Source organism: Dendrobates tinctorius, unplaced genomic scaffold (assembly GCF_039654945.1).
Source record: "Dendrobates tinctorius isolate UK_male_01 unplaced genomic scaffold, ASM3965494v1 ptg000203l, whole genome shotgun sequence".
NCBI lineage: Eukaryota > Metazoa > Chordata > Amphibia > Anura > Dendrobatidae > Dendrobates > Dendrobates tinctorius.
The window spans coordinates 23,436,645-23,456,387 of record NW_027361870.1 but is presented as its reverse complement, the minus strand read 5'-3'; the positions used below and the strand labels follow the sequence as shown (position 1 = coordinate 23,456,387).

The 19,743-nt window shown below is 43.9% G+C and overlaps 1 protein-coding gene across 1 annotated transcript in view; it reads right to left on the bottom strand.

Moving 5' to 3' along the window:
• The window catches only part of TRMT6 (tRNA methyltransferase 6 non-catalytic subunit), a 103,188-nt gene that overhangs the window by 7,992 nt on the left and 75,453 nt on the right, over positions 1-19,743 (bottom strand). Inside the window, exons 7-9 of the mRNA XM_073553878.1 lie at positions 11,508-11,881; positions 9,511-9,596; positions 3,288-3,390 (exon numbers count right to left, since the gene is read on the bottom strand). Coding sequence (XP_073409979.1) covers positions 3,288-3,390; positions 9,511-9,596; positions 11,508-11,881 — 563 coding nt within the window. The remainder of the gene's footprint in view (positions 1-3,287; positions 3,391-9,510; positions 9,597-11,507; positions 11,882-19,743) is intronic.

Genomic DNA, 19,743 nt, shown 5'->3' with positions numbered 1-19,743 from the left:
GGCAGACATGAAACATTTCTTAATAGCTGAGAAGGACTCCTTAGCGAGTACAGACCAATTTTTTACATCAGCGCCCTTCTGGGTAAGATCCATAAGTGGTTTAACCACTTGTGAGAAACCTTTAAAGAATCTTCGATAATAGTTTGCAAATCCTAAGAAGCGCTGGAGCCCCTTGAGATCTCTAGGCTGAACCCAGTCAGCGATGGCCAGCACCTTCTTAGGATCCATACGAAACCCCTCACAGGACACAATCAACCCCAAAAAAGACAGTTCCTGTACAAAAAACGAACATTTTTCCAATTTAGCGAACAATTGGTTCTCCCAGAGTCTCTGGAGAACTGTCAGTAGATGTTGTAAGTGAGATTGGCTGTCCAGGGAAAACACCAAAATGTCATCCAAATAAATAATAACAAAACGGCCTATCAGGTCAGAAAACACAACAATGATGAAATTCTGGAAAATAGCGGGTGCATTAGTTAACCCAAACAGCATTACCAGGTTTTCAAAGAGTCCTTCTGATGTGAGGAAAGCAGTTTTCCACTCGCCCCCTTCCCGAACCCTTATCAGATTGTAGGCCCCCCAGAGATCTAACTTGGAGAACTATTGGGCCCCAGCTAGCTGGTTACATAAGTCTGGGATGAGGGGAAGCGAGTAAGTGTTCCTAACGTTATCTTGTTCAGTTCCCGAAAGTCGAGGCACGGCCGCAAACCACCATCTTTTTTCTTCACAAAGAAGAATCCTGCTGCCACAGGTGACACAGAAGGCCTGATATGCCCTTTGCGGAGACTCTTAGCTATGTACTCCTTCATGGCTTGGCACTCAGGCCCAGACAAATTGAACAATCGAGCCTTAGGTAACTTGGCTCCGGGGACTAAATCAATGGCACAATCGTAGGGTCTATGTGGTGGCAGCGCCTCAGCCTCACTTTCGGCAAAAACGTCTTCGAAATCCTTCAGGCACTCCGGAATACCTTCCAGACCGACAGACAACACAGATACGGATTTAACAGCTTAACAAGATGTCCCAGGTTACCACATTTATCCTTGCATCCCCATTGAGTGATCTCCCCTATAACCCAATCAATGGTAGGATTATGGCGTTGAAGCCAAGGCATCTCCAGTACGAGTCCTGCAGGCAAGTTATCTAGCACAAGACAACTTAGTTTTTCCACATGAGTTGAACCCACTTTTAGAGAAAAAAGTTCAGACCTGCAACAGATACCGTCCTGGGTAAGAGGGGACGAGTCAATTGCCACAAGTTTAACAGGTTCCTGAAGCCTGACTGTCCATATCTTATTAAGAGTCATAATTTTGGTATCAATCAGGTTCACAGCAGAACCACAGTCAACAAAAGCAGTAGTCTGAACCGGACCATTATCAAGTTCCAGTTCCACCTGCAGCACCATTTTTGCACGTGAGGAAAATTGTACCTGAAGGTCTGGGTAGCCTCCTCGACTACTACCCAGACCTAGTCGTTTCCCGTCATCTTGGAGGATGACGGACAGGAGGGGCAGTCCTTCTTCCAGTGTCCAGATTCCCCACAATAGAAGCACAACTGCTTCTCCCGACGGCGTCTTCTTTCCTTTTCCTCACAGGTGACAGCGCTCACCTCCATTGCCACAGGAAGAGTCCGGGTCTCATCTCCACTGAAGAATAATAATGTTTCCAGTTGCATAACGCCTCTAGCACGTAGTCTGCGATCCTTGCAAACCGCTTGGGTCATGGGCATCCTCCAGGGAGTCAGGTGGAGGATGGAGTGCCAAGGCATCCTTCAGACGTTCACGCAGGCCTCTATGGAACAGCCCCCGAAGGGTGGCATCACTCCAAGAAATCTCGGCTGCCCAACGTCTGAATTCAGTACAGAACCACTCGGCCGAGTGATCCCCCTGACAGACACTCATCATCTTGTCCTCAGCCAAACGCAGGCTCATCATAAATAAGCCCTAAGGCTTCAAAAAACGCATCCACAGACATTCTCTCTGGGGGAGAAGAGGAAAGCGAAAATGCCCAAGCTTGTGGGAACCCCCTAAGCAGGGACATAACCACCCCCACCTTCTATTTCTCATCCCCAGAGGAGCGGGGTTTCAAAGAGAAAACGAGCTTACAGCCCTCCTTAAATGCTCTGAATTCATCTTTGTTACCAGAAAACGAATCTGGCAATTTAACCGGGGATTCGGGTGGGACTAAAATGACATCTCTATTCCCCACCTGCTGAAAGCCTGCGGAAAGTACCCCCTGAACTGAGTCCTCAACCCTGGGCCAGAGCTTGGTGTTTCAAACTAAGCTTCTGCAGTGACTGAGTCAAGCATTTCACCTGCTCAGATAAAGCACACATTGGGTCCATGCTGCAGAAGTGAGGAGAAAAAAAAATTCAGGGAGAGTTATAATGTCATGAACACCGGACTGAACTTGCTCACTGAGCCAGTGCGCGTGTCCTGAGTAAAGTGAACTGTGCTCAAAGATACCTGTGGAGTGGGCAGCAGCCGAGTAAATGCGTACTTGAGAACAGCAGGACCTGAAGCACGTGACTGCTAGGGGCGTGGCCTAAACTCCAGAGAGCTAGGAGCTGCAAGAGAACTCCTAGAAGGGTAACTGCGAGACAAAGTTACCAAGAGGCATAGACAGGGAGGATAGTCAGGACGTAGCCAATGAGTCTCATCTCCCGAGATTTCAGTGCCGAGATCTCCATCTGCGCTTTCGCGGTGGCCATTTTCCAGGAAGCAAGCCACCGCGCAGGCATGGATGGAACGGCAGAGCCCCCACGCAGCACGGGACAGAGCCCGGTGCCGGCGGCAGGCACCGGGGGACATAGCGCGGCGGCGGCAGCAGCACCCGAGGGACCCAGCGAGGCAGCAGCACCCGAGGGACCCAGCGCGGCAGCGGCAGCACCCGGAGGACCCAGCGCGGTGGCGGCAGCACCAGGTACAGAGTGGGCGACAGCACCCAGGGGACAGAGTGGGCGACAGCACGCCGGGGACAGACCGGTAAGCAATAAGACGCCTGGATGATAAGAAGCACCACCATTTTATTAAAAAATGTTTTTTCCTATTTTTCTCCTCAAAATTTGGGGTGCGTCTTATAATCCGGAGCGTCTTATAAAGCGAAAAATACGGTACTTTCTAAGGGTTTGGCTCACTGCTCTCAAACACCATTATGAAAAATATAAAATTACGGTACTAAAAGCCTGATGGCATTCAGAATATAAACACTTTATACATTATATATATTATTGGCTGTACAATAACAAAATGATTTACACTAAGATGACATCTGTGGACTGACACCTACCTCTTTATATTGGCAGTATACTACAAAGGGCCTTGATGGGGCAACAAATTCTAGCAAAGTAAGTAGCAGAGGTGTAGGGTGAAACCGGGAAGCAATAATTAACCTGGAGCAAATAAGAACAAAAAAATAAAATATAATTGACCACAGTATAAAAAAAATATATTAAAATAGCGCTTATCTACAGTCTTTCAAAAGATTTTTGGAGACCGACTCTTGTTTGTCCGCAATACATGAGAAGGAAACACAGATCTTAAATCCAGGCACAGAAAAGGTTGACAAAAGGCATACAAGTTATAACACACCACAACTTTCCCACGATAAAAGGAGAAACCAAGTAAGGAAACTCTTTTTCTTTCTATTATGGAAGAAAACTGACTACTATCCTGGAGAATGCAACTGCATAAGATAAGATATTCCACCTCCTAAAGCTGCACATCAGTCACCACATTGCCATACATGGCCACCAGATCGGGCATCACTAAATTAGGGTGTCCTCCAAATTTTGCATTTTTGTCTTTTATGTCTTCTACCATCATCAGTAACAGTGAACTCTTGACAATTCAAATTCACACAGAAATTCAACAAACTTTTTTCAAGTGTTGAGTAAAATTTTGTAAGATTTTTAAAAGGGGTTGTTCTCCACAACTGGACAACCCTTTTTGAACGCCTCCAGTGTGCTTAATAAAAATAAAAAAGATAAGCATATTTCCTTTCCGGACTGGCGCTGCTCCTCCACACCGAGTGTTATGTCTCCTGGCAATCATGTATGCTATAATGTTAAAGGTGTTCTCCAAGAATATGATAAAATGGCTCCTGTCATGTAATTTAAATGCCAACCCATCTTAGTCGTGTATCAGGGCGGGCTACAGTTTGAAGAAACACAGCTATCAAATTATGAAACAACATGTATGTAAGAACTTGGATAAGAAAACAGTAGTTAACCAGAGCCAGCATGGGTTTTTAGCAAACAAGTCATGTGAGACTAATCTAATTTCTTTATATGATGGAATCACTGACTGGGTGGATCAGGGAAATTCAGTAGATATACTATATCTCGACTTCAGCAAAGCATTTGATAAAGTATCTAATACTATCTTTATTTAAATAATCATTATGTATGGAATTGACAAGGCTACAGTTAGATGGATTCATAACTGAATGATCATACTCAGTCAAAAAAATAGTTCCACATCCAATTGGAAGAGTATTTCAAGTGAGGTACCACAAGGCTCTGTCCTGTTCAACATTTTTATAAATGATCTAAATAAGAGAACTGACGGTAACTAATTAAATTTTCAGACGGTGCTAAGCTAGGAGGGATAGCAAACACTAGAGAAGACAGAGAAAGGATTCAGAAAGATCTAAATAAGCTTTAACATTGGGCAGCTGACTAATAGAATGTTATTTAACTGGGAGAAATGAAAGACTCTACGTTAGGGCAAGAAAAATAAAAATCACATCTATAAAAGGCGAGGAATAGAACTAAGCAACAGCACGTGTGAATAAGACTTGAATATACTAACAAGATCACAGACTGCACAGGAGTCTAGATCACGTGAAGCAATTATCCACCTCTACTCAGGCCTGGGAACCACATTTAAAAAAAAAAAAAAAAGACATCGAAAAACAGGAGCAAGTTCAGAGAACAGCTACCAGGATGGTGACCAAACTGAAATGTATGTCTTCGAGGAACTGTTTAAGGATCTGGGAATGATTAGCTTGCAAAAAAGAAGGATAAGGGGAGACTAAATAGCTGTCTACAAATATCTGAAGGATGTCACAGTGTAGAGGGATCATCCTTATTCTAATTTCCACATGGAAACTTGAGAAGCAATTGAATGAAACTGAAAGGGAGAAAATGCAGAAAATGCAGATTAGATATTAGAAAAACTTTTTGACAGTGAGGGTGATCAATGAGTGGAACAGACTGCCACAAGACTTGGCGAGATCTCCTTCAATGGAAGTCTTCAGACATTTGTTTGAGATGGTTTAGTATATCCTGCATTGGACACGATGACTATGAAGGTCCCTTCCAACTCTAACAGTCTATGAAAGACCAGAGTCTCAAGTGACAGAAAAGCTGCATCAGAAGCATAAGTACCGGTGAGCTGCCAGAGAAGGGCTGTTAAAGAAAAAACCTTCTACTCGGCTGACTGACCACAAAGTCAGCAGAGATTTATTTCTTCTCACAGCCCTTTTCCTCAGCTCATGGAGGTACAGTGGGTACGGAAAATATTCAGACCCCTTTAAATTTTTCACTCTTTGTTTCATTGCAGCCATTTGGTAAATTCAAAAAAGTTCATTTTTTTCTCATTAATGTACACTCTGCATCCCATCTTGACTGAAAAAAAAAACAAATCTATAAATATTTGCAAATTTATTAAAAAAGAAAAACTTAAATATCACATGGTCATAAGTATTCAGACCCTTTGCTCAGTATTGAGTACAAGCACCCTCTTGAGCTAGTACAGCCATGAGTCTTCTTGGGAATGATGCAACAAGCATTTTACACCTGGATTTGGGGATCCTCTGCCATTCTTTTTTGCAGATCCTCTCCAGTTCTGTCAGGTTGGATGGTGAACATTGGTGGACAGCCATTTTCAGGTCTCTCCAGAGATGCTCAATTGGGTTTAGGTCAGGGCTCTGGCTGCGCAGGTCAAGAATGGTCACAGAGTTGTCCTGAAGCCACTCCTTTGTTATTTTAGCTGTGTGCTTAGGGTCATTGTCTTGTTGGAAGGTGAACCTTCGGCCAAGTCTGAGGTCCAGAGCACTCTGGAAGAGGTTTTCATCCAGAATATCTCTGTACTTGGCCGCAATCATGTTTCCTTCAATTGCAACCAACAATCCTGTCCCAGCAGCTGAAAAACAACCCCCATAGCATGATGCTGCCACCACCATGTTTCACTCTTGGGATTGTACTGGGCAGTGATGAGCAGTGCCTGGTTTTCTCCACACATACCGCTTAGAATTATCACCAAAAAGTTCTATCTTCGTCTCATCAGACCAGAGAATCTTATTTGTCACAGTCAGGGAGTCCTTCATGTGTTTTTTTAGCAAACTCTATGCAGGCTTTCATATGTCTTGCTTCCGTCGGGCCATTCTGCCAGAATGGCCCGACTGTTGGAGGGCTGCAGTGATAGTTGACTTTGTGGAACTTTCTCCCATCTCCCTACTGCATCTGTGGAGCTCAGCCACAGTGATCTTGGGGTTCTTCTTTACCTCTCTCACCGAGGCTCTTCTCCCACAATTGCTCAGTTTGGCTGGACGGCCAGGTCTAGGAAGACTTCTGGTGGTCCTAAACTTCTTCCTTTTAAGGATTAAGGAGGCAATTGTGCTCTTAGGAACCTTGAGTACAGTAAAAATTCTTTTGTAACCATGGCCAGATCTGTGCCTTGAAACAAATCTGTCTCTGAGCTCCTTGGTCAGTTCCTTTGACCTCTTGATTCTCATTTGGTCTGACATGCACTGTGAGCTGTGAGGTCTTAGGCTGGTTTCACATTAGCGTTTTTTTGCCCCGCGCATCGTGCACGTCCATGCACATGCGTACCTATGTTTAACATGGCGTGCGCATGGTCTTGCGTTTGCACACGTTCATATGCGTTTTCGTGCTTATGCGTTTTTTCAAGGTGTGCGCCTAGGCGCGCCAGACGCAACCTGTTGCATTTTTGGGTCCGCCGAAAGGTGTCAAAAAACGCATGCGCACGGAATGAGACAAAATAACGCATTACAGTCTATGGGAACGCAGGCGTGCGCATGAACATGCGTTCTTCTGTGTTTTCATGCGCATGCGTTTTTGGCGTAAAGATGTGTAGACACTGGTTTTAACCCCTAGGGAACAAATGTGCATAAAAAACGCAAACGCATGCAAAAACGCATGATGCGCATGATACGCTGTGCAAAAAAACACTAATGTGAAATTAGCCTTATATAGAGAGGTGTGCGCCTTTCCAAATCAAATCCTATCAGTTTAAACAAACACAGCTGAAATCCAATGAAGGAGTAGAACCATCTCAAGGAGGATCACAAGGAAATGGACAGCATGTGACTTAAATATGAGTGTCTGAGCAAAGGGTCTGAATACATATGACCATGTGATATTTCAGTTTTTAATAAATTTGCAAATATTTCTGTTTTTTTCAGTCAAGATGGGGCTCAGAGTGTACATTAACGAGAAAAACAATTAACTTTTTTGAATTCACCAAATGGCTGCAATGAAACAAAGAGTGAAAAATGTAAAGGGGTCTGAATATTTCCGTACCCACTGTACATGTGCTTACAATACTGGTCTTCAGTCAGTTGAAACACAGATCGCGTTAACTGTGCTTCTTCAGACTGCACCCCATGCTGACATGGGACTAGGATCGGCTGCTGCATCAATTATGGGACTGGGGCTGTTTCATCACATTCTTGGAGAACCTCTCTAAAATCAAGTGAGCGCTGCAGCTCAGTTTTATGGATCTGTGAAGACTAAGAACTGTGTGACAAAGACAATGTAATGAGATTGCCAGGGAACACAGCGCTCAGAGTAGCGCAAGTCAGGGAGGCAAGTATGTTTCTTTTATATTTTACTAAGGAAATTTGGGGCATTCGTAATGGACTGTTCAGTATTGTACAACCCATTTAAAAATATCAAGAATGTAGATTTGGCTGCAGACCATTTGTTTGGGGGCAGCAAGCATGGAGAAGCGTTTTCCTCTCACTACACACATCTATGGCAAATCTTTCCAGTCGTTTAGCACTCCCTTACCTTATAGTTGGCACCATGTCTGATAAGTTCACAATGGAATTCAAAGGTTGAATTTAGCAATAAATGCTAAAGAATTTTATCTGTGCCATAGTAGAAAGTTATACCACGTCGTTTGTAAAAGATTGTGAATTACCATATATACTTGTGAATATGCAGCGTTTTTCAGCACATTTTTGTGCTGAAAACGCCCCTTCGGCTTATACTCGAGTCATCGTCCCAGAAGACGGCGGGGGAGGGGGATCCGTGGAGCAGCGGGTCACAGGAGGCAGGAGCCGGCAGCTGTGGCTAAAGCCTGTGCCCGCTGATAAAGAGAAATGAATATTCACTGCACTGGCACTGAATATTCATTTCTCTTATAGTGCGCACAGTGTCAGCCATAGCCGGGCTATAACGGGTGCCCGCTCATTAAGGTAATGAATATTCACCTCTCTCCACTCCCATAGGTGTGGAGTGGAGTAAATATTCATTACCTTAATGAGCGGGGACAAGTGATCGCTCGGCTGCAGGAGCTGCTGGCACCGGAACAAGATGCTGAGAGGGAGCGCAGGGAAGGTAAGATTTTTTTTTTTCTTGAAATCTCATGGGGGGCATGCATACAAGGATAGGGATGAGGAGCCAAGCATACAAGGACAGGGATGAGGAACCATGTATACAAGGATAGGGATGAGGAGCCATGTATACCAGGATAGGGATGAGGAGCCATGTATACCAGGATAGGGATGAGGAGCCATGAATACAAGGATAGGGATGAGGAGCCATGTATACCAGGATAGGGATGAGGAACCATGTATACAAGGATAGGGATGAGGAGCCATGTATACAAGGACAGGGATGAGGAGCCATGTATACAAGGATAGGGATGAGGAACCATGCAGACAAGGATGTGGGATGAGCTATGCATACCAGGACAGGGATGAAGAGCCATGCAGATAAGGATGGGGATGAGGAGCCATGCATACTAGGACAGGGTGAGGAGCCATGCAGACAAGGATGGGGATGAGGAGACAATGCATACCTGGCTTATACTCAAGTCAATAAGTTTTTCCACATTTTTGTGGCAAAATTAGGTGCCTCAGCTTATATTCGGGTCGGCTTATACACGAGTATATACGGTATGGAATTTTCAATCACAGGAGAAAGTCTGAGGGTTGAGAAGTCAGCCCCTATGGATGGATCCAGCTACTTAATAAAAAAGGGTCTTCTGGGTCACAATTAGGTCACCGTTGCAGCCTGGCTAGCTATTTTGGGCCAGTAGTTTGTGTGTGACCTGTCGCTGACCTCTCATCGAATCTATTATCTCTGGATGCTAAGTCATAAATTGCTTCCATGAAGCGGAGCCTTTGCCACCCTACTCTCAGGTCACTCTGCACCCATGTGAATGGTCTTAATTTTAGATTTTGGTTCTAACTCTGGGATAATTGACTAAAATGCATGCTTCAGGTACGAGAGTTTAGAAAATTGCAAAAAGACACTTACCCGTCAGCGTTTCTATCTTGTAACAACTTTGCAGCGTCTGACTCCCTTTTTCTTCTCTCATCTTGTTTACGCTTCTTTTCTATTGCCTGGAGAGAAATAAGACGCCGTTAGTTCTCCTGCAAAAAAAACCCCCAAACCAATAATTCACTCAGATAAGCAATTTTAGTTTATTTCCATTCGAGGAGGAACATCTCACACAATCTGAGATGCTCAGATCAGAAGTACATAAATGGCAGATGAAAAAGAAACCTCGTTCATGGGTTTAAAGTGGATCCGTCAGCCTAGTAAGACAAAAAAGTCCTTCTGTTTGGCCACTAGGAGCACTGAAAAAAATTAGACATCGTTTATTGTGTGTTCAAAATTACAGTGCCCTCCATGCTTCAGACAGCTGTAATGTGTACACAGCAGTCTGTCAGTCACTGCTGAGGGGGGCTGAGCTATACCATCTGAGAAAATAAAGAACCTCATCCACAACTACCACAAAAGACTTCAAGCAGTCATTGATGTTAGAGGGGGCAATACACGGTATTTAGAAATGGGGTATGTGAACTTTTGATCAGGGTCATTTGGCTTTCCTTTGGCAACTTGACCATGCAGTCCGTTTTCTTCAAGTGCCTCCTTATTGTCCATCTTGAAACAGCCGCACCGCTAGTTTTCAGAGAGTCCAGTATTTTAGCTGATGTTATGTGTGGGTATTTCTTTGCATCCCAAACAATTTCCCTGGCATTTATCACAGGTGAGGATGTAACCTTTAGTAGCCATTAAAACCCATTTGTGCCAACTTCTGTGAATGTTATCAGGCCAAAATCACCAGGGGGTGTGAATTTTTGATCAGGGTCATTTAGATGTTTTGGGTTGTCATTATGATTTAAAAAGAGAAAAACACAGTAGTTTGACAATAAATGGCTTCACCCAACCACTAACCATGAGTGGAGAAAAAGTTTTGGTGCCATCATTCATATTCTCTGAAAAAAAGGCCATGTGCCCTCAACAAGGCAGAGCAGTGCACCTGCGCCACGACAGGAAGGGAAGAAGAGGACGGCATCGTATGAAGATGGGAGGTGCCGGAGCGGACGGCGACACCCATCGGACCGGATGCCGGGGTGAGTATAATCTAACGTGTTTTTCTTATCTTTCAGGTTACAGCGGGGGCTTATCTACAACATTACAGAATGCTGTAGATAAGCCCCTGATGTCAATGCCGGCAGCTGATAGTCCAAAAAAAAGGTGACAGATTCCCTTTAAGTGAAGCTGTCTGAGATTGAGATTGACTGCGGCATTTAACATGTTAACAGCTCCGGGTGCATCGCGATTCTACCCGAGGCTGTTAGGGGCACATGCCAGCTGTCAATTTGTTCAGCATTATTGCAGCACTTTCACGGATTCAAATGAATGGGGAGAAAAAAAATCCAAGAAAAAAACTGTCAAAACCCAAAAGGCGGAAAAAATATTTGCATACTGTGCACGTTTTTCCTGCTGAAAAACCTGCAGCTGCGTGTGAACATAGCCTTAGCATCTAAATTCTTTGATGTAGTTGCCAAAAATTGTTCATTATCCAAAAATGCTAATAAGGTGCTTGATCCACCATTGGGGTAGCTGAACACTTCTTCCCACCTACTATTTTTATATCCATCTCCTTCCTCCGCTGGCATTTGAGTAGCCAGAGCTGTCAATCAAGGAATCGGGCACGAATATATATGGAAAACAACCATGTGCGAAAGTACACTGGACGGTTTAGCTTTGCGAAGGGAGACCTAATATTGATTATCTATCCTTTGAATAAGATGACCAAAATGTCATCGTACAACCCTTTGCAAGCCAGTGATTGCCTTTATAAAACAGGAATATTGGGAGTAGTTGTTTCACAATATCTGACTGCTGACCCCTGGGCAGTAGTGGATACATAGCACCATAGGTCACTGACCCCAGAAGACCGGTTTGCAGCATCCACACAAATACACGATAGTGAAATGGAACGTGTGCACCCGGATACTTACAAGTTGGTTCTTGTCATCATCCTGTCCTCCTTTGTGTCCCTCTGAGATCTCACCACGTTTCACTTCTTCATCTTCTGGTTGATTGGTTTCCATACCTTCTTCAGATTGCTCTGCTAAACTGTCCCCTACAACATTTCGGGTGGCTTCTTGCTTTTCATTGTTGGACGTGCCGCTTTCTTCCTCAGTCTTTTCCGTGTTCTCCTCAGCAGGGATAACCGGACAGGAGTAATTCCCAGTTCCAGAGATCAAAGCCTCAAGTTTGTTGAGCGGAAACTCATAGAGTGTTTTATAAAAGGACTTGGGAAAACCAAAGCAGTCTGTCGCGGCTCGTACCGGTCCACTACCGGGGTACATCTGGATAACAGATCCGTATCCTTAGAGGGAAAAAGCAACCAACATCTAAATCAGGCAAGGAAGAATAATAATGTAATACAAAAATTAGGTATCAGCATGAACCATCCGTCCATCATGACCGGTGTCCCAGAAAACATTACAGATTGCTACAATTTAGCCTTTTACTAGAATGAACCTCTCCAGGCCACCATAAATGGCAACCGGTAAATGGCTAGATTTCTCCCACAACTTATTATTGAATGAATTCCGGTTATACATTCACTATTCCAGGGTATACCCTACAGGATGTCTCACGTGAGCCGCCGCTTTAATCACTTTCTTTAGTAAATCCATTGTAACCAGGCAATGGCTTCACCTTGGTCTGAAATCCTTCCAGTATATAATAAACCTATTCAGCTAAAGTTATGCATATTGGTTAAAGGGGTACTCCCATCTCCAAGATCCTCTCCCTATATGTAGGTCTAATAAATATATTAGCAAATCCCAACAATTAAAAATGTAGCATAGTTCTCCTGATAACCTATGTCGCTTATCTCACGTGCAAATATTGCGGTAGATTAGATATCCATGGTTACGACCACTAGCAACTGTCACTATGAGTGGTCGTAACCATGGATACCTAAGCTACTGCAATGCCGTGGCACATGGGGTAAGTGACATAGTGAATCAAAAGAACTATACTACACTTCTAATTGTAAATTTTTAAACCCACTTAATGGGGGTAATCCTGCTCCTCTCTCAATTCCGGATTGTGAGGTGAGAGGGACCGGTGACACCAATCTACAGGTATCTGCGTGATGACAGGTACTGCACACCTGTACTATTAAAACAAAATGGAAATGTCCTTTTTCAAGGAACTTGTAATGCGATTCATGCTGCCCAAACTGCAGCCAGATGCATTACTGTCTACATCGCTTCAGTGAAAAAAAAACCTTGAGGATCTAGTTGTGCTCGCCCCCGGACGGCCCTTCCAAGGGCTGCTGCAGGACAGTGACAGGTGTCTTCCTGACTACACGAGAGGGAGAGACCCGTCAACGCCGGTGAGTTTTAGTGAATGATATACCTGGCTATGGTTTGGGCAGCATGAATCGCCTGACAAGTTCCGGGCAGCATTCCGGTTTGCACACAAGCAGGCAGATGTCTGCAGATTCACTTTCACCTCCGATTTGGAAGTGAGGACAGCCGAAATAACCCTTTACACACATTTTTATTTCTGGCAGGAGGACATCTCAAAGGTGTCGTTCATTGCTTGGACAAACAACCCCTTTTTAAATGCTGTAGTCCACGTCCCAAAAACCAGTGTTATACTCACTTCATGCACACGACATTGCTATGCCACGGTAGCACTGCAGTCCATGATGGCCTTCAGAGCTCTTACCATGGTCGTCCAATGGAAGTGTGATGAAAGCGGCTCATCAGTAACTGCTGATTGTCTGCAGTGTTCATTACCAACATCACACAAGTGCTGGGAAAACCAGTGCCGAGAAGATTTTTTTTTTTATTATATAGATTACATAGGACAATACAACATTTAAGAAGGCGTTGTCTAAGTAGTGGACAAAACCTTTTCTTATGAAAAAAGCACACCTGCCTGCAGAAAACATACTGAAGAATTTTGAAATGTGGTTATTTCCATCATAAACCTTTTCAGCATTTCCATAATAAACACTGTACATTGCCTAGAGGTGGGGGTTTAGCAATTTAAGAGAATGAGAACCGGTTTCCGATGCTCCAGCTGTACTGAAGGGACCAAGCTGTGCAGGAGGTGCAGAGAGCGGAGCGTGGCTTATGCTGCTCCATGTCACTTTTATAGACATGGCTTTTATAGACTCATCCGCTTTTCCACTGATCGTAATGTTTAATGCATCTCCTGCGTCCGGAATTGATTCTGAAATATGGGAATTATGTGGCTTTCTAAAGGGAATTTTGTTAGCCGGATTTAGGCGTCCAGGCCTCGCCCAACCTACTATGCCGGTGACAGGTACACAATGACCTTCTGGCACTCGAGTTGGTCGGTCCCTTCCTTGACTTAGTTTACAGCTCCATGTGAAGTGATAACCCCAAAAAGGATGAATGCCTAGCAGCAGCTTCAAAAATTAAGCATAAAACAAAGGAAAAGAGAGAAGCTATGTGCCATAAAGGTATAAAAAGACAAAATTTCGCTAGGTGGTTTTTCAAGGGGAGTGTGGGGGAAAAAGCACCTAGCGAAACGCGCATTGGGATACCGCCACCGTCTGAGGTAATGTAGGCAACACTTCTCCTCCATCATTTATTCAGTTCTCCCAATGGTCACATTTTTTGGCTGTTTTTTTCCTAGACTTTTTCTGGTTACTGCAGCTCATTTCAGCTATATTTATTCTAGCTTATACTGCTGTGCATTTAAATTTTGGGACTTATTTATATCATGGAAGGCCGTTATATATAATATTCTTGCTGATTGAGCCCGCTGCATGTACTTTTGGGTGAGGTTATTTTTCCCACAGACCATTTAAACTTTTTCCTATGGGCTTCTCTCACGTGCTTTAGCCTACTTACCTTAATTAGGTATTTTTGTGCATTGTGTCTCCATTTTCTGTGAACTGTTTTTTATGGTAATTTTATTATTGTTCCAATAAAATGTAGTCTTTTTATACCTTTATGGCACATAGCTTCTCTCTTTTCCTTTGATGTATCCATGCGAGTAAGTAAGCAGAAGAGAGGACGTCGCTACTTATTGCACATGCAGGAGATGGATTGTGAGGGCAGACGTGACTACTGGATAGCAAACTGCACTAATGGACCAGTTAGGGTAAAAAGTAACCTCCATGTCCATTTTTATTTCACAAATCAATAGCACACATGAGCTTTCCAATATTTCTTATCAGAGAAATTGGCTTCTCTAGCTTTCTGGATTGACCTTTCACTCTCAAGTCGAACCTGTAGTTAACGAATACAGGTCTTTTTTTACAGATATAAGAGATTACAGTTAGTGCTTGTAAAATTCTCTAGAGAAGGGGGAAGAGGAGGGCATAGCTATAGAGGCAGACACAGACATTCTGCTGGACGTTCCCCTAAAACGACAGTTCTCCGCAGAACTTTATGAGCACCAACAGTAATCTCCTTTCTCAGTAATGGGAAAATCTGGATTCCCTGAAGACACAGATGTTACCCATAAAAGGAGAATTGTATGAATGAATGATCAATTCACATGTAATATTGATTTATGAAACAAGAAAAAGAATTTAAAACAATGGTTATTCTTAAAGGGGCTATCCACTCCTGGGACAACCCCTTCTCAATCCCTATATTTGCCCCAGTAAAACAAAACGACTTAAAACACACCTCCGCTGCAGGTGCCATTCTAGCGGTGTCAGCACTGGCTCTCCCGGGGATCATGTGACATTGTTACGCTACACGATCCCTGAGGCCAATCAGTGCTGACTACTACTCTCCCAGCCTTCTGTATCACAAGCATCTGAAAAAAGATGAGAGACAGCAGCAGCTCTCACTTCCTCCGAACGTAATGTGATTTGTCAGAAGGCAGGGAGAGTGATGCTAGCACTGATTGGCTGCAGGGATTGTGTAGCGTAACAATGTCACATGATCCCAGGGAGAGCTGCTGGAATGGTGTTCGCACCAGTGTATTTAAGCATTATCATTTTACTGGGGGCAAACAAATGGATTCAGGTGGTGTTGTCCAAGTAGAGGACAAGCCCTTTAAACTGTTTGGCAGAGCAGCTCCTGACTTACTGCCATTTGAACAGTGTTCAAAGTTATATTTCTCTGTTATACCAAACCTGCCCAAAGAAAGTAACTCATCTCAGTGACCCTCTCACGGTCCTGGATAATAGTTTGGAGACCTAAACGTTGCTGACAGATTCACTTATTCTACAGAAGAAAAAAGTAGGACTTCATGATGCTGGAGAGAACAGTGATGGTGGACACATTTCTTTCTCCCCAGGCTTCCAGAGCTTGGCAGAGGTTGATCAGAAGAGTTGGTGAAGTCTCCAGGCAAATTGGTTACACTCTGCTACATGTACCCAGTTCATGGCACAAAAGGTCGCCCACAGTCATGAGATTCAAACCCATTTCTCCAGATCACTGGATTCATTGTCTTAGGTTATGTGCAGACTGCATTCAAGTTCTATGCTCCAGGTTTATAAAGCTGCAATCAAAATTATTCAATCCCTATTTATTGGCAAAAGTCAAGCACACCGCATGTAATGATCAAGGGCTTCATTAGCTGCATCAGGTGAGCTTGAGATAAAATACAAATACCTGGCTGGCTAGAGGTCTGTGGATTGTGACTTTAGACTGACTGCATTTTAGAAATATGGTAAGAGAGCGATCAAAACAGTTTAGAGATCACCGTCTTGCACAAACAAAGGAACTGATACAAAAGATAAAAGACTCCGAATGTTCCTAGAGATACAAGTGGAATCATAGTTCACTAGACGAAGGAGAGTAACTCCGAAACGCGCGTCGGGGCGTGTTATAGCAGCACCCTATTTCATTACTGGCTCACCAGGTAATTATTTTTTATTGTGTTTATGGTCCACTTCATCACCCACGATTATTCACTGCTGTTGAATAGCGATATCACATTTTCCATGTTCAGTCTGTCACTAGTGTTTTTTTGCACGATTGCACTTTATTATTGTGATTTGTTTATTTTATGATGATAATTTTACCTGGATTACGGAGCCAGTCTTTCATGGTAATTGTGAAAGCTTTAATATACAGCTAATCATTTATTTATGTTACCATGTATATATTTTGGGTGCTTTTTTAATTTATTATTTAATCTTGCACTTATTGTTGTGCCATTGTTTTAATAAAGGCTATTTTTTATTATATATTCTTTGGTCCTTTTTTATAAAAAAAATATATATATATTTTTTCCAAAATATTGCTCTATATTATTTTTGTGCCTAGTTTTTAATAGAGGTATTTTTATTATTTTTTTATTTTTTATTGTATATTACTCATTTGGCATGTTTATCAATGTTCCCATACCTTGAAGGTTTCATCTTCCACCATACTCAGCGTATATATTGATATTCACGCCGGATGGTCTGCCATCCATCTGTTCCAGAGGGAATTTTTTCTGTATTTTTATTATATATTAAATTATTTTATTTATTGTGGTAATAATTGATATCATTCCCTACTGGTTAACTTAGGAGAAAACAAAGCCTTCAGTGAGCAAATTAAGCTTGGACGTCATTAGATCTTCCAATAGGAAAATAAATCACAAGTAAATCCCCAATTCCACCAAGGCTTGGCTTCAGAAAGAGTCCTGGAAGACCCTGTAGTAATGGTAACAGTCGTCTGCCATCTTTGATGGGATATGGGAAGCATACAAACTGAAGAATATTAACGAGCTGGGGACCATTATATAGAAGGAATGGACTAAGAATATTCAGGAACGCTTTCAGAACCGGATGTATACCTATGTTTCATGTGTGCAGCGGGTCATAACAGCCAAAGGTTCTACACTAAGTACTAAAGAAACTTGACGTGAAGGGGCTGATCATTCTGAGACTGCATTAGTCAGTAAAAGTGGCATTCTGTGATGAATTTGGAGAAACCGCTTACATTATTCGTGTTGAATCATTTAGTTTGTTCTTGTTTGGTTTATTGCAGACAGCACAAAATTTGCAAATTTTGCTAATAAACACAATTGCCAATGGGGGTTGGATGATTTCATATGTCAAACATATCCAGGGCTGTGTTGCACCATATGAGGTCAGAAGAGGACTTCTATCAGAAGAATATATTGAGAATTCTTCCCAATGTACACCTGCAAGGCCCAGGCCCAACTGCAAAGCCTACCCAATAGGTGATCGGTATCACCACTTACATCTCTCTATATAAAAATGAAGGGGTGTGTGTGTGTATCACCAACCAATCATGAAGCATCTTTCATTTCACTAGTGCTGTTCAAAAGAAGCTGATCTGTGATTGGTTGCTATGAGCAACAGTTTTCCTTGAAACCAATCACTAAGCATCTCTCATTTCACCAGAGCTGGTTAAAAGAAGCTGAGCTGTGATTGGTTGTTATGACCAACAGTTATCCCACTTGACAACACCTCAGCAGACACTGACATGGTGGGAGGAATCTAGCATCCCCGGGAACATAAGCTCCCAGCCATTGTCTGCCCCCCTGAAAGGAGCAGAGAGCACATGACAGAAATGAATCCCCGCCTCCCTGCCCATATCCCCATCACACATCCTCTATCCCGTAGGCACATCTTCTCTCTTAAAGGGATCATTGGTATGGAAGTCAGAGCAAATCCATCCAGGGCTTTGGTTTTGACCCCAGGCCGCTCTTAAAGGGATCCCCGGTATGGAAGTTAGGACCGTTCCACTCAGCTCTGTGGTTCTGACCCCAGGGTCTCTTAAACGGATCATTGGTATGGAAGTTAGGGGAAATCCACTCTGCACTTTGGTACTGAACCCAGGCCTTTCTTAAAGGGATCTCCGGTATGGAAGTCAGGGAAAATCCATCCAGCGCTTTGGTTCTCACCTCAGGCTCTCTTAAAGGGATCTCCTGTATGGAAGTTAGGGCAAATCCCTTAACGCTCTGATTCTGACCACAGGGTTCTATTAAAGGGATTCCCGGTATGGAAGTTAGGGCAAATCCACTCAGCGCTCTGGTTCTGACCCAAGTCCTCTCTTAAAGGGATCTTCGGTACGGAAGTGAGGGAAAATCCACTCTGCGCTTTGGTACTGACCCCAGGCCTCTCTTAAAGGGATCCCCAGTATGGAAGTTAGGACCGCTCCACTCAGCGCTCTGGTTCTGATTCCAGGCTGATGGGATGATGTAGGATATTAGTGGTAGTTGTCCGGTGGCTCTAGCTGATGGGATGATGTGGTATATTAGGGGGAGTAGTCCAGTGGCTCTGGCTGACAGGATGATGTGGGATATTATGGGTAGTAGTCCGGTGGCTGTGACGGGATGATCTGGCATATTATGGGTGGTAGTCCGGTAGCTCTGGCTGACGGGATGATGTGAGATATTAGGGGTAGTAGTCCGGTGGCTGTGACGGGATGATGTGGGATATTATGGGTAGTAGTCCGGTAGCTCTGGCTGACGGGATAATGTGGGATATTATGGGTAGTAGTCCGGTGGCTGTGACGGGATGATCTGGCATATTATGGGTGGTAGTCCGGTAGCTCTGGCTGACGGGATGATGTGAGATATTAGGGGTAGTAGTCCGGTGGCTGTGACGGGATGATGTGGGATATTATGGGTAGTAGTCCGGTAGCTCTGGCTGACGGGATGATGTGGGATATTAGTGGTAGTAGTCCGGTGGCTCTAGCTGATGGGATGATGTGGTATATTAGGGGGAGTAGTCCAGTGGCTCTGGCTGACGGGATGATGTGGGATATTATGGGTAGTAGTCCGGTGGCTGTGACGGGATGATCTGGCGTATTATGGGTGGTAGTCCGGTAGCTCTGGCTGACGGGATGATGTGGGATATTAGGGGTAGTAGACCGGTGGCTGTGACGGGATGATCTGGCATATTATGGGTAGTAGTCCGGTAGCTCTGGCTGACGGGATGATGTGGGATATTAGTGGTAGTAGTCCGGTGGCTCTGGCTGATGGGACGATGTGGGATATTATGGGTAGTAGTCCGGTAGCTCTGGCTGATGGGATGATGTGGGATATTAGGGGTAGTTGTCCGGTGGCACTGGCTGATGGGATGATGTGGGATATTAGGGGTAGTTGTCCGGTGGCACTGGCTGATGGGATGATGTGGGATATTAGGGGTAGTAGTCCAGTGGCTCTGGCTGACGGGATGATGTGGGATATTAGGGGTAGTAGTCCGGTAGCTCTGGCTGACAGGATGATGTGGGATATTAGGGGTAGTAGTCCGGTAGCTCTGGCTGACAGGAT